The sequence below is a fragment of the Schistocerca americana genome, chromosome 11, assembly GCF_021461395.2.
Source record: "Schistocerca americana isolate TAMUIC-IGC-003095 chromosome 11, iqSchAmer2.1, whole genome shotgun sequence".
NCBI lineage: Eukaryota > Metazoa > Arthropoda > Insecta > Orthoptera > Acrididae > Schistocerca > Schistocerca americana.
The window spans coordinates 39436695-39451870 of record NC_060129.1 but is presented as its reverse complement, the minus strand read 5'-3'; the positions used below and the strand labels follow the sequence as shown (position 1 = coordinate 39451870).

The following is a 15176-nucleotide window of genomic DNA, read 5'->3' as shown; positions in this document are numbered from 1 at the left end:
ACACTAAAAACGATGATCAGGTAAAATACTGACTGAAAAATATGATGAATTGGCCAGTCGTATTGACGTTATTGAAAGCAATAATGACAGCAAATCAGACGATACTTCACCGATTTCGTTTAATCAAAAACCTGAATTCCAAAATTTACAGCAGACGATCAGTGAGATAGATTCGTCCAATAATACATTATGTAGAAAATTGTCAACTTTACAGCAAGAAGTGACAGAGATGAAAAATGTTTCAGTCAATAACACGTCACAGCATACGGCACATTCTGAACATTTGTCACACTCACACAGCCAGTATAATTTAGGTAATTTACGGAGACTACGTGACTTAGATTCCGAACAATCACAGACAGATAGATTCTCACATAATCCTGAACCTGTTCAGACGTACAGAGACGATAATTTTGATTACAAACATTTTCTATCAGTGAGAAAATTTAGAGTATTTAATAATGACAGAACACAGAGTCACGCTTTGGACTGGGTATGACAATTTGCTTTTGTATTTTCATCAGCTTGGCCTATAATGCAGAAACTAGAATTGGCATGGATACAGCAAATTGCTTTTGAATTTTCACCGGCATTACTTGTAATGCAGAAGCTAAAATTTATTTGTAGCGCGTAATTGACCTCAGGGGATTCATTACTCTTTAATGAATATGTGCCGTCGCATGCACAGGGCCCCGAGCCGTAGTAGTGCTATTTCATCCTTAGTTTTCTGCACTGCTGCCTTCTCTTTTACTATCCTTTATATCTATTAAAACAACTCTTTAACTATCGATATATCTACAATTATGAACGTGTGAAGAAAACCTGATAAGACAAGTTTTACCGAAAATGACAATTTTTTATTAGACACTCCAGAAATGACAACCACGAGAACTTTAATAACAGACAAAAATTTAAGTATCAGTATCGTCAAAATTATCAGCAACAGGAGCCACATTTTGGTAACAATAGACGTTTTTCACCGCAACAGCATGAAAGCCAACCGGTTAGCATACCTAACCAACAATGCGGTCTGCAAGGTCAACCAAGCTTTAATGTTTCGCCGCCTACGCGTATAGCATCAGCTCCAACAAATAGTAACGCACAGCAACAAGGAAACCAGTACGTACAGAAAACACACCATTTCAATTCCTATCGCAATGCACCGTATGGTAATGGCTATCATGACAGACGTAAAAGTAATGAACACAATTTTCAGCGTATGTTTAATAACAGTCGGTCTTACCAACAGCAAAATCATCCGCAACAACATATTATCATGAATGAACCAGACAGTATATATCATCCCGAACGTAATACGTCAGGAAGAAATAACAGAACAGTACAAATAGTTGAAATGCCACAGCATCCTCCCGAAAATAATAGCACGTCAGATAGAATTTGACTAAATACAGTACAGGTTGCATCTTCCAGTAAGGCAAGCAATACTTTTGACCCAGAGAATCTTGTTCACGAAAATGTTATTACTTTTGACGACATCGGAGACACTCTTTTGCAGGAAAGACCAGTTATTCAAAAAACCATTTCACACCCTGTCATCGAAGTAAAAATTGGATCATCCAAATTTTCAGCAGTAATCGATTCTGGATCTCCTATGTCAGTCATAAATGAAGAAACTTTCAACGAATGTAACAAAGAGAATAGCTATCCTACGTTACCATTAGGCAAAACTAAAGTAAAGGGAGCAGTATCTGGTAAAGGAGTAGATGTAAAATTACAGACACATTTATCATTTTGTGTTGCAGGTCATACATTTCACTCAAATTTTTGGATTGTTCCCTTATTGACGACAGACATTATTTTAGGTACGAATTTTCTGGTACAACACGACGCAATTATTGACTTTCAAAATTCCTATTTAATGTTAAAGGATGAAAATGCACAACCGGCTTTAGAATTTCAGCACTCTTTATCTGCAGAAGAACAAACAATTAATCGTACAGAGGTTATTTTCGCATCACGTAACACAGACTGTCATTCCACATTGTTAACAGATACGTACGTACACAACTATAATACTCCAGACGAAGCCGACTATGACGTTATACAGATGATTTCTGATAAGGTTAAACAGAGCAGTGCAAATACAGACGACGAACGCACGCAACTACGCAAAATTCTTTTACAGCAAGCTCCAGTTTTTGACAACGTTCCTGGTACCATGTCCGGTTTTATGTATGAATTTCAAGTTAAACAGCACGACACATTTAAAGCCAAACATTATCCCATTCCGTATATTCACAGAGAACAAGTTAAGAAAGAATTGCAAGCTATGCTTGACCAAGGAATTATTGAACCGGCAGTTAGTCCGTACATAAACCCGCTCCATATTGTTAAGAAAAAGGATGGTTCACTTCGCCTCGTACTTGATTCGCGGCACATCAATTACATTATTATTAATGAAACAGATCGCCCACAGACACTAGAAGAACTTCTACAGAAAATTCATGGTACTGCTATTTATTCCACATTAGATTTGAAATCGGGATTTTGGCAAATTCAACTCCATCCGGACTGCAGAAAGTACACGGCTTTTCTCTGTTTTGGTGACTGTTATCAATTTTGTAAATTACCGTTCGGTTTAACTATTTCTTCAGCAGCATTTATTCGCGGTTTGAATACAATACTTCCGACAGAACTTAAAGACAGAATCACAACGTATGTAGACGACATTCTTATTGCAGAAGGTAACTGGTCTGAATACGATCTGATTCTTGAACAACTGTTGCAAACTTCTCGTGCACAAGGACTCACAGTTAATCTCAATAAATCGCACTTTGGCAAAACTGCTATAAAATATCTTGGACATGTAATTTCAGCAGAAGGCATTACGCCTGACCCGGAAAAACTTCAACCTTTACGTGACATTACAGTTCCTACAACGAAGAAACAACTGCGCAGCTTTTTGGGTTTAATTAACTTTTTTCGTAAATTTATTTATTCCTGTGCTTTAGACACCCCTAGATTGTGTCAATTGATAGGTAAAAACACTATTTGGTCCTGGGATAGCCAAGCACATTCTGAATTTATGAACCTGAGACATGCTTTGTTGAATGCACCACTTTTATCGCACCCAGATCTTACTAGAAATTTTTGCATTGCCACCGACAGTTCTAACACCGCTTTAGGCGTACACATTTTTCAGGAAATTGTAGAAGATGGCACTACAGTAATTAAAAACATAGCCTTTCCGAGTCGCATTCTGTCACCTGCTGAACGCAATTATTCTGTTACAGAACTTGAAACACTATGTGTTGTTTGGGCATTTACGAGATTTCGACATTTTCTTTATGGAAGACACACTACCGTTTACACAGATCATAGAGCGATACAGTTTTTACTTTCGGCTAAATTTACACACGACAGATTAAGCAGATGGAAACTTTATTTGCAGGAATTTAATTTTACAATTGTTCACATTCCCGGTACACAAAATATTGTAGCAGACGCACTATCCCGTTCTCTCAGCAACAATCAGCAAGACATCGCAACCAACTTCTGCAAAGCAAATTTCAGCGTCATGACAATCAACAAGTTGCATTTGAAAATTTCATTTCGCCGTCATTACAAGACATAGCACAAGAGCAGAGTAAAGACAACGTGTGGAAAGAAATTAAACACCTTTGGCAAGATAGGAATACTGTTACCATTAGAAACCATTACACTGTACGCAATAACATTCTGTTTCGCCGCTCTCACCCTGACAGCAACAATTGGTTATTATTCATTCCTGACGAGTTTGTTAACAAATTAATCTGGTATACTCATTTAAGTTACGCACATTACGGAGCCAGAAAATGTTTCCTTATACTGAGACATAACTGTTATTTTACCAACATGGAGAAATGTATTCGACGAGTTTTAGCGTCATGTAAAATCTGCCAGAAAGCTAAGCCAGATACGACTTCACATATTCCTCCATTACATTCCATTGTACCTGTTAAATTGAGACACATGGCCGCTGTAGACATTTTTGGTCCGATTCCCAGAACTAATAGAGGTTTTTGCTACATCTTTGTCGCTGTTGAACACACTTCAAAATTTGTTACCTTCACTCCGTTACGCAAAGCTACTGCTAAAACTGTTTCGAAAGCATTTGTAAAACATTTTCTATTTCATGTAGGGCATGTATTGAAAGTAATTTCCGATAATGGACCACAGTTTCGATCTGCTATTTGGACACGTATGTTACGAGCTAGAAACATTTCTCCGATCTATATATCCAGGTACCATGCTTTTTCGAACCCTTGTGAACGATTAATGAAAGAAATTAGTAAACTGTGTAGAATATACTGCCATAAAAAACATATGTAACCTTTCCTACATCTCGTCGACTACGACACCATGAAATAATTGACATTGCGCTGAACAACATCAAACGTGCCGCAGAGCGCCGGAGAAGACAGCAAAAACAGGTTTGTACACGCCGTGACTTTCACATTGGACAGAAGATATTAGTACGTACACATTATTTATCTAATAGAGGAAAGGTAGATGTAGTAAATTTGAGCTTCTATATGCAGGTCCATATCGAATTCGCAGTATTCCTCACCCCAATGTAATACACGTCGAAACTCGAGAACCACAAAAACCGAAGGGCATCACCACGTCTCCAACATCAAACCCTTTATTGAATGAACATACTTTATGATTTATCACACTGTAATGCCATTTCCTGATTTTTTTTATAACCACTTATGCAATTATATTCACATGAACACTTACTGATGATTATCGTATTTTTTTTGGCAAGTGCCCGGCAAGGTAAGGTTAGCAGGTCGCTCTTCTTGTCGTTACACATCAGACCATGCACATTTTTCCGGATAAACTTACACATTTTATGACCACTTATGCAATTATATTTATGTGACTACTTACTGATGATTATTATATTTTTTCTTGGCAAGTGCCTGACAAGGTAAGGTTAGCAGGTCGCTCTTCTTGTCGTTACACATCAGACCGTGCACATTTTTCCAGATGAACTTACACTTTTTATGACCACTTATGCAATTATATTTATGTGACTACTTACTGATGATTATCGTATTTTTTCCTGGCAAGTGCTCGGTAAGGTATGGTTAGCAGGTCGCTCTTCTTGTCGTTACATATCAGACTGTGCACATTTTCCATTCTTCATGTATGTATGATTGTTTTCCTGTTTTGTTTGTATGCACTATGAAGTATTTAAGATGTAACAAACACCAGTTGATTTTGACATTTTTGCCTTGTGATATTTCAACATCGTGACTATTTTACATTTTTTTTGATGCTACATTGTGATACTCTGTGTGCATTTTTTGCATCTGAACACTGTCTATGTTTTTGACATATTACGTTTTCTGTCATGCTATGCTGTATGCTCAATTATATCACTAGAAACCAGCTTTTATTTAATGGGTATATGATTTAAATGCAAGACATTAATCATTGTTCATCATTTTCAGAAAGAAATAACGTGTAAAAGAAATAAATTAAACAGAAATGGGAATTTCATCTCCGGAATGAACGAAAGAAGATGCAATACCTCGTCACGAAGAGTAAATGGATCAGAGTTAACAAGCATTAACAAGAATATACTATACACATCGTATGATAGCAGTCTTAACTAATTTTTTCTTTCAGAATACGAGGCGATTGATGCAGACTGTCAGACAGAACTACACATCTTAGTTTTAGTGATGAAATATGCTAGAAATAAGGAACTCTATACTATGAATAGTTGTATAATGAATAATGAAGTGACTTTTTTGCAGATGACAATGAGTGATGATGAATAGTGATGAAGAATATAGTGATATGGATAATGAAGTTTTTCTTTATAGGTGATGATAATAATGGAATTATGTTGATATGGATAATGAAGTTTTTCTTTGCAGGTGATGCTAGTAATGATAATGAAGTTTTTTTTTGCAGATGAGGATAATGTTGAAGTTTATGTATTTATGCTATGTAGTTATTTAAGTATTTGTTGCATTTCGTTTTGACAGTATGTCTTATGTCGCATGGTATGATGACTGAGGGTTTTGGAAAGGACAGCTAGAGAACACATATATTTAATACACATTCCATTACCTGTTAATTCGAAGTTCACTACTTTTCAGCATAATATGCACTTCTTCTTTCAGCTTAATAATCCATTTTGTATTTTTTTGCAGGAGAAATTATTCATGAAATTAATGTGCTATAAGCAGTTGGTCATTAAACCTGTGTCATTCATGAATGTGATTACATATACTCTATTTGTTTCATAACCTTGCTACAGCTGACTCATGACGAATGACGTTACCCATCTTCATTTGCAGCAATAAGTCAAAAGCAAATATTGTTATGCCCCAGCAATTAATTATCGATCCCAATGCAATGCATTGCTAGCACAAAAATTGTATTACCAGTCCCAAATAATGATACCAATTTAAAAGAGTTATGAGTAATACTGAATAATTTTTTTCCAACCACAGACTTTGAGTAATAGCTACAGAGTGTTACATTTTAAATATGTTATATGTCACTTGAATGATGAAAAACGTTTTGTAATATTCAATACTTGCTGGCCAACGAATGCCACTGTTTCTTATACTTTAAATTTGTATTATGTCACTTTCATGCTATATATATGAATACCAGTAGCTTGATGCTACACTCATTAGTTCATGTTTTGAATGATGACTTCTGATGATTTGTAACTGACCACTGAGTGCCAGTAATTATTTTTAAATATGTAATATGTCACTTGAATGATGAAAAATGTTTGTAATATTTAATATTTGCTGGCCAATGAATGCCACTGTTTCTTATACTTTAAATTTGTATTATGTCACTTTCATGCTATATATATGAATACCAGTAGCTTGATGGTACACTCATTAGCTCCTGTTTTGACTGATGACTTCTGATGATTTGTAACTGACCACTGAGTGCCAGTAATTATTTTTAAATATGTAATATGTCACTTGAATGATGAAAAATGTTTTGTAATATTTAATATTTGCTGACCAACGAATGCCACTGTTTCTTATACTTTAAATTTGTATTATGTCACTTTCATGCTATATATATGAATACCAGTAGCTTGATGCTACACTCATTAGTTCATGTTTTGAATGATGACTTCTGATGATTTGTAACTGACCACTGAGTGCCAGTAATTATTTTTAAATATGTAATATGTCACTTGAATGATGAAAAATGTTTTGTAATATTTAATATTTGCTGGCCAATGAATGCCACTGTTTCTTATACTTTAAATTTGTATTATGTCACTTTCATGCTATATATATGAATACCAGTAGCTTGATGCTACACTCATTAGCTCCTGTTTTGACTGATGACTTCTGATGGTTTTAACTGTTCAATGAGTGCCAATGTTCTCTGTAAAAAAATGACTTATGAACATTATTCTGTAATACTTCATACATGGTACAGAAATGTTCAATAACTGGGCGATGAGTGCCACAAATTACTGAAATTAGTTGTTAGACTACTGTAATTCTCAATGAAGACTAGCATGTGACTTCATGTCCTTCACCTTGTGACCTAATTACCAGAAATTACTGTAATATCCGTTTGTCCTGTCTATCCTCATGCTCATGGAGCACTATATTTGGTTTTTGCGCTAATTCTACGTTGGTGTACCTTACAAGAATGTGGTGTTGACACGTCATGCTGCCCACCACTTCGAGTGATGGAGATGTTATTATGGTCCCACTGTTTGGTGTATGTAATGTACTGCCAAAATGATAACATGAAATATTAATACGACATTTCAGTGTCTTGGCTACACTGATTAATACTTCAGGGAACAGAACTTCAGATTGTCTCACTTGGTGTTGTGCTTCTGCAGAAAGAAATGGACTTTCAGTGCAGCTGCGTGCAACCTTATGTGCTACAACCATGATGCAATCCTTCCCTTTCCTAGCCTAGTTCTCGTAAAATATGTCATTTGTTAATATGATTTGTACTCATTCCGTATACATTTTGCGATTTCCTGATATATTCTGAGCTACTGTGCGTGTGCACTTTATGTCATTTATTAATATGATTTGTATTCATTGCGTATACATTTTGTGATTTGCTGATATATTCTCAGCTACTGTGCATGTGCACTTTATGTCATTCTGTTAATATGATTTGTATTCATTGCATATACATTTTGTGATTTGCTGATATATTCTCAGCTACTGTGCGTGTGCACTTTATGTCATTTTGTTAATATGATTTGTATTCATTGCATATACATTTTGTGATTTGCTGATATATTCTGAACTACAGTGTGTATGCCCCTTATGTCATTTCTTAATATGATTTATATTCATTACATATGTACTACAGTGCGTGTGCACTTTATGTCATTTGTTAATATGATTTGTACTCATTGCCTATACATTTTGTGATTTCCTGATATGTTCTGTATTACAGTGCGTGTGCACTTTTGCCATTTGTTAATATATTTTGTACTCATTGTGCATACATTTTGTCATTGCTTGATATGTTCTGTACTCAGTGCATGTGCACTATAATTTATTTCATGTTCTGCACTTATATATATGTATATATTCTGTGATTGTAAACTTAGTTAATTAAGAAAAATTTGTTGCTCATGGCAAGTCCAATTGACTCACCATCGCTGCCATATTTTTGCCCACCCCCAGTGGAGGGTTATGTAAGACGTATGCGTTGCCGGCGATGGGCAAGGCATAGGAGAGTCTCTGACCAGAGAGCAATATGTAGTTAGTTGTTGCTTGTCGCTAGTCGACAGTAGTCTTGTGTAGTCTGCGTGAGTGGGCAGTAGTCGGCAGTTGTGTGCGCGTGTCGGCGCGTGTCGGGAATCTGCTCTGGTCGAGACTCTGGAGGATGAGTATTATTGTAGAAGGTAAAGAAGCAGCCTCGCGTATATCTAGTAATGTATGTTAAATGTCATCAATTTCTTTTAAAAATGCCCCAAAAATAATTTTTATAATATAAAGTAATTTAAAAAAAAAGCATTCATTTCAATTTAAAGATTTAATCCAGTGAATAATTAATTCCTTTCACGAGTCACAAAGCATAGGCCAGCATTGCACGGAGCTGTGCTGAAAATTTTTTTATGTAAGAGCAGATGTATTCGCAGTTTTTACTGAGGTAAGAATTTTTTCTTTTTTTTAAATTCAGAATACAGGGCCATGGCGCAGCACTGCTGTCGTCATAAAATTTGCTAGGTTACTGAATTTTTTTTATTACTTCTGGGTTTAGGAATTGAATTTTGTGGTTACATTAAATGTGAATGTATTTCTGCACGGAGACTATAAATGGGAACCAATTTTTGTTCAGAGGTTACAATATTTAAAATTCATTTTATTATTATTATTGTGCGGAGGTTACACTTGGTTCGTGGTTCATCATTCATTTATTTAATATTCTTTTTGTGGGGAGGTTACAACTGCAAGTACTATGACAGTTAGGTGGGGGGTGATAAAACTTCGACTTCATGGTCGAGCAACTGCTCAGAAGCCACACATCACGCCGGTAAATGCCAAACGACGCCTCGCTTGATGTAAGGACGGTAAACATTCGACGATTGAACAGTGGAAAGACGTTGTGTGGAGTGACGAATCATGGTACAGAATGTGGCGAACCGATGGCAGGGTGTGGGTACGGCGAATGCCCGCTGAACGTCATCTGCCAGCGTGTGTAGTGCCAACAGTAAAATTCGGAGGCGTTGGTGTTATGGTGTCGTCGTGTTTTTCATGGAGGGGGCTTGCACCCCTTGTTGTTTTGTGTGGCACTATCACAGCACAGGACTACATTCATTTTTTAACCACCTTCTTGCTTCCCACTGTTGAAGAGCAATTCCGGATATGGCGATTGCATCTTTCATCACGATTGAGCAGTTGTTCATAATGCAAAGAATGTGGCGGAGTGGTTACACGACAATAACATCCCTGTAATGGACTGGCCTGTACGGTGTCCTGACCTGAATAGCATAGAACACCTTTGGGATGTTTCGGATCGCCGACTTCGTGCCAGGCATCACCGACCGACATCGATACCTCTACTCAGTGCAGCACTCCGTGAAGAATGGGCTGCTTTTCGCCAAGAAACCTTCCAGCTCCTGACTGAACATATGGCTGCGGGAGTGGAATCTGTCATTAAGGGTAAGTGTGGGGCAACACCATACTGAATTCCAGCATTATCGATGGAGGATGCTAAGAACTTCCAAGTCATTCTCTGCCAGGTGTCCAGATACCTTTGATCACATACTGTACAACTGCTGATGTTAGGTGTATGATGTGGCCTTCTCCACCAGACATCACGGCGCCTTGAGTATCGGCGACCAAACTGACAGCCTGCAGCCGCGGGTCGCCCGCTTCGCAGGCACACCGAAGCACTACACAACCGATAGGAAATATTGATGAACGGCCACAGCAACAACAACAACAACACAGAAAATACACCAGCGGCCACCAGGGGTCACTACCGGCCCACATAAACATGAGGAAGAGGTCGCTGCAGACCCCGAAACTATTTTCACACGTCGACCACGTGATGGAAAATAGTTGCGAGGTACTCATCCGCCGAAGCGCTATGAAGGCCGGCGCTCGGCCGCACGTCGGCAGTTCATCGACCGCCAGCAGACTTCGATAGCTGCCGCCCCGGCAGCACGGCTCGGGTCTTCTCGCTGGTCTCTGGATTAGGCTGGGTATATCGGAGAAGTCTCTGGCGGACACTAGTAGGAAATTATTCGTCTTGTTTTCTATATTACTCTTGTATGTAGTTGTGATTCGAAGACGGATCACTATTTTGTGTTGGTGTTATACTTGGAGAAGTTGTTTTGATTAATTGAACAGTCCAATAAATTGTTTTGGACTTTGATCGTTAATTTCTTCTGCTTACGCAGACATATCAATAACAAACGCCATTGTTTCATTCTTGCAGAGTGGAGTAGCATTCATGTCTCATGTGACATATATAGTTGTGTGTTATGATTGCACAAATTTGTAACATTCTCCCATGAGTTGTAGAGTTGATGAGGTACGTTTTCTGGCAGACTGGATGCTGAGATGGTCAGGATACAGTCGGCAGTGACTGTGGTGACTCCTGCCACTTCACTGCTAGTATGAGAACTAGGGAAAAGCAGAGGTCGACAGAAGTGAACAGTGGAAGGTGTGCCATGCCTGTTGTATCAGAGTGAACACTCACCTTACATCACAGTTGCTAGTGTGTTTGCCATCACCAGCATTAAAGCTTTCTGGGATAGTATTGGTTAGAGTTGGTTCTTTGACTGTCAAATTAAAGATAAATTGATAATACAATTGCAGATGTAAGGTTCATACATGTGTGATTATTGCTTACGGCGAGACATTGTAATTAAATGGGGAAGGTATTCCACCATCTACAGTGAAGTTAGTTTTGTCTGATATTTCATACTCAAGATTCTTTCTAACCATTCGGCTTAAATGATATTAATCTGTATAGTTCGTAGTTTGTGCTTGTTCGCATAGCATCGTATATGCTCCCACCAAGGACATATTAATAATCAAATATTGTGGAACATTAGTTCAAACAACTCATAGGCTTTGAGCCAGATGACTTCCTTGACAGCCACCATGTAACCATCTGTGCACTGAAAAAAAAGACTGTGTTCTTCTCCCAAAATGTTAGCGGCTGATGAAGAAACCACATAACTGCATTTGCATCAGCTATTTGAGCAATGAATGCACCAGGTGAAACTTGAGTTTCGGAGAGAGAACTGCTGTCTTTTATTATTGAAGGCAATATTTATCAGTTGCTGTTGAGTTCCTAAAGTTAGCTCAGGAAATATTTTTTTGAACTGTTTCGTCTAAAGAAAGGTTTGTTATATTGGTTTATTGTTATCATTCTCGTTGCGTTATTAGATCAGTTCTACTTGCTATGTAACGATAGGTGCAAATGAATGAAAGTAGGACTAATTTTTTATATTCTTTATTTTAAAAGAAAGGGAAAATAATATATGGAGCTAACGTTGTTACACATCTGTAGAACTACAGAACTGGTAGCTTCATGTTAGCAACTGTACCAGTTGCTCATGGTGGTTCTTCCTGGCAAGCTCACGGGGGATATTCCCCTCATCGTCCCTGGCCTCCTTGTTGGCTCCAAACTCCAGCAGCTCAGTTGCCACTTCTAATCGGCCGTCTTCTGCCGCATAGTGCAGCGGCGTATATCCCCATACATTTCTGGCGTTGGCGTCAGCAGAGGATCTCAAAAGAAGCCGCACCACAGCTGCAAGGCCATTTTTTGCAGGTGAATGCAGGGGCGTGTTGTGCCTGATATTCCGGGCATTCACCTCTGCTCCACTCTCCAGTAGACACCTCATCGCTTCCACGTGTCCCTCCCACGCTGCCCAGTGCAGGGCAGTGCTCCTGTCGCCGTCCATCGACCCCACGTCTGCCCCCGCTGCTAGCAGAGCCCTCAGCTCTTCCATTTCACCGGCCCGAGCCGCCTGGATAAGCCTCTTGCCTTTCTCGTCACGAGAAAGGCTCCTGCACAAGTCACAGACATTATTACACTCTATTAGACACACACACACACACACACACACACACACACACACACAAACATACATGTCCCTGGTGATGAAAAAGTCAGTATAAATTTGAAAACTCAATAAAGCACGGAATAATGTAGACAGAGAGGTAAAAATTGACACACGTGCTTGGAATGACATGGAGTTTTATTAGAACAAAAAAAAAAAACGAAGTTCAGAAGTTCACAAAATGTCCGACAGATGGCGCTGGACCGCAAAACGTCAGTGACTGCGCATGACGATCGTGTATAAAAGGAGCTCCAATGAGAGAGAGAATCAGTGCGCCAGCAGTCGCAGCATGTTGACGTTACCTGAAAATGTGCTTTTAGTGAAGCTGTACTATCAGAATGGGGAATGTGCTACATCAGCGTTACGATGCTATCGCCATAGGAAGGGGATTCCAACGGGTAAATGTCCGTTGACAAATGCAGCTGTGGCGAGAATGATTTCAAAGTTCGAAGCCACGGGTTGTTTAGACGATAGACCCCGTAGTGGCCGACCGAGCACAAGGCGTAATACTGCTGAGACAGTTCAGGAAGAAATGGAGACTGTAGCGGGTTCGTCTCTGCACGGGGAAGTCGGCGTTCGTGCAGTCGCACGTCGGACCGGCATTCCATACATTACTGTTTGGGTGGACCTGAGGCGTACCCTCCGATGCTATCCGTACAAAATCCATCGGCATCATGAACTGTTAACTGTCAATTTAGTGAAGCAGAGGGCATTTGCGGTGTGGGAGTTTCAAAAGATGGCGGAAGATGACGATTGGTTGAGTAACGTGTTGTGGACCGACGAAGCTCATTTCACCCTCCGAGGGTCTGTCAACTCCCACAACTGCAGAATTTGGGCTACTGAAAATTCTATAGCTGTCGTGGAAACTCCATTGCACGACGAGAAAGTCACGGTACGGGTTGGATTTACCACATCTACCGTTATCGGGCCTTTTTTCTTCGAGGGAATGCGTGATTCTGGTTTTGTAGCTGCTACCGTGACGGGCGAGAGTACGCCGAAATGTTACAGAATCGCATCATCCCCAGCCTGGCTGATAAACACCTGCTGGAACGTACGATGTTTATGCAGGATGGAGCTCCACCCCATATTGCTACACGCGTGAAAGATCTCTTACGCGCGTCGTTTGGTGATGATCGTGTGCTCAGCCGCCACTTTCGTCATGCTTGGCCTCCCAGGTCCCCAGACCTCAGTCCGTGCCATTATTGGCTTTGGGGTTACCTGAAGTCGCAAGTGTATCGTGATCGACCGACATCTCTCGGGATGCTGAAAGACAACATCCAACGCCAATGCCTCACCATAACTCTGGACATGCTTTACAGTGCTGATCACAACATTATTCCTCGACTACAGCCATTGTTGCGGAATGATGGACAAGGTGGTGGTTCTTTGCACCTACATCAGTGGCTTGGGGTATACATTGATTTCAGGATAAGATTTGATTATGGAAATCCACAAAACATTGGTTTACTAACATATTCCATACGTTTTGCTGATGGCTTGATATACAGGGTGAGTCACCTAACATTACCGCTGGATATATTTCGTAAACCACATCAAATACTGACGAATCGATTCCACAGACCGAACGTGAGGAGAGGGGCTAGTGTAGTTGGTTAATACGGGAGAGAGTAGTGTTCACCCGCACTTTAAATGTGCGCTCTGCCATAAATTCACGAAGAAAAGGGGGCAGCTGACCTCGAAAGCCCCAAGAGAACAGTGTGCGGAGGATGCCTGTACTCCAACAGGTATCGTAAGCTCTCCCCAGATCAAAAAATATTGCTACTATTTGGCGTTTCCGGAGAAAATTGTTCATGATGTAAGTGGAGAGAGCAACAAGATGGTCAACTGCAGAACGATGCTTTCGGCAACCGCATTGGGCAGGTGTTAAAAGACTGCGGGACTCCAGTCACCAGGCTAAACGGCAATTCACCATACGCTCCAAAACCCTACATACACTACTCGTGAGAGAAATGGGGCGATGGCTAGAGGGTAGATGTTTGTCCTTTCCAGGTTTCGGGACAGGAACGACGATAGCTGCCCGCCATCGTCTGGGAAAAGTACTGCGGTCCAAATTCGATTATAAAGGTGAAGGAGGGAACGCAGAGTATGGTATGATAAATGTAGCAACATTTGGAGGTGGATATAATGCGGTCCTGGGGCGGAAGAGCGAGAGGAAGAGTGTGCATGGTGGAGTTCCCGCATGGAGAAAACAGTATTATAGCTTTCGCGATTTTGAAAGGAGAAAGCAAGAGGTTGCACTTCCGCTGCACGTTTCTTCGGGAGAAACGCTGGCGGGTAATTTGAAGAGTTCGAAATCTCAGCAAAGTGGTGACCCAATGAGTTAGAAATTGCGACGGGGTCCACTAATTTATCATGCGTGACATTGGGCCCAAAGACCAGGGAGAAACTAGGCGCGCCAGATAACCGTCGAATCCGACTCCAAACTTCCGAGGAGGGAGTGAAGGTGTTAAATGAGCTAGTAAAGAAGTCCCAACTTGCCTTCTTGCTATCGTGGATGACGCGACGGCATCGCGCACGGAACTGCTTATAGTGGATACAGTTGGCCAAAGGAGGATGGTGGCGGAAAACACGAAGAGCACGTCGCCGCTCA

The 15176-nt window shown here is 40.0% G+C and overlaps 1 protein-coding gene across 1 annotated transcript in view; it reads right to left on the bottom strand.

The window, feature by feature from the left end:
* Positions 1-12031: 12031 nt before the first annotated feature.
* The window catches only part of LOC124553214 (poly [ADP-ribose] polymerase tankyrase-like), a 45785-nt gene continuing 42640 nt past the window's right edge, over positions 12032-15176 (bottom strand). The window contains exon 3 of the mRNA XM_047127106.1: positions 12032-12512. Coding sequence (XP_046983062.1) covers positions 12032-12512 — 481 coding nt within the window. The remainder of the gene's footprint in view (positions 12513-15176) is intronic.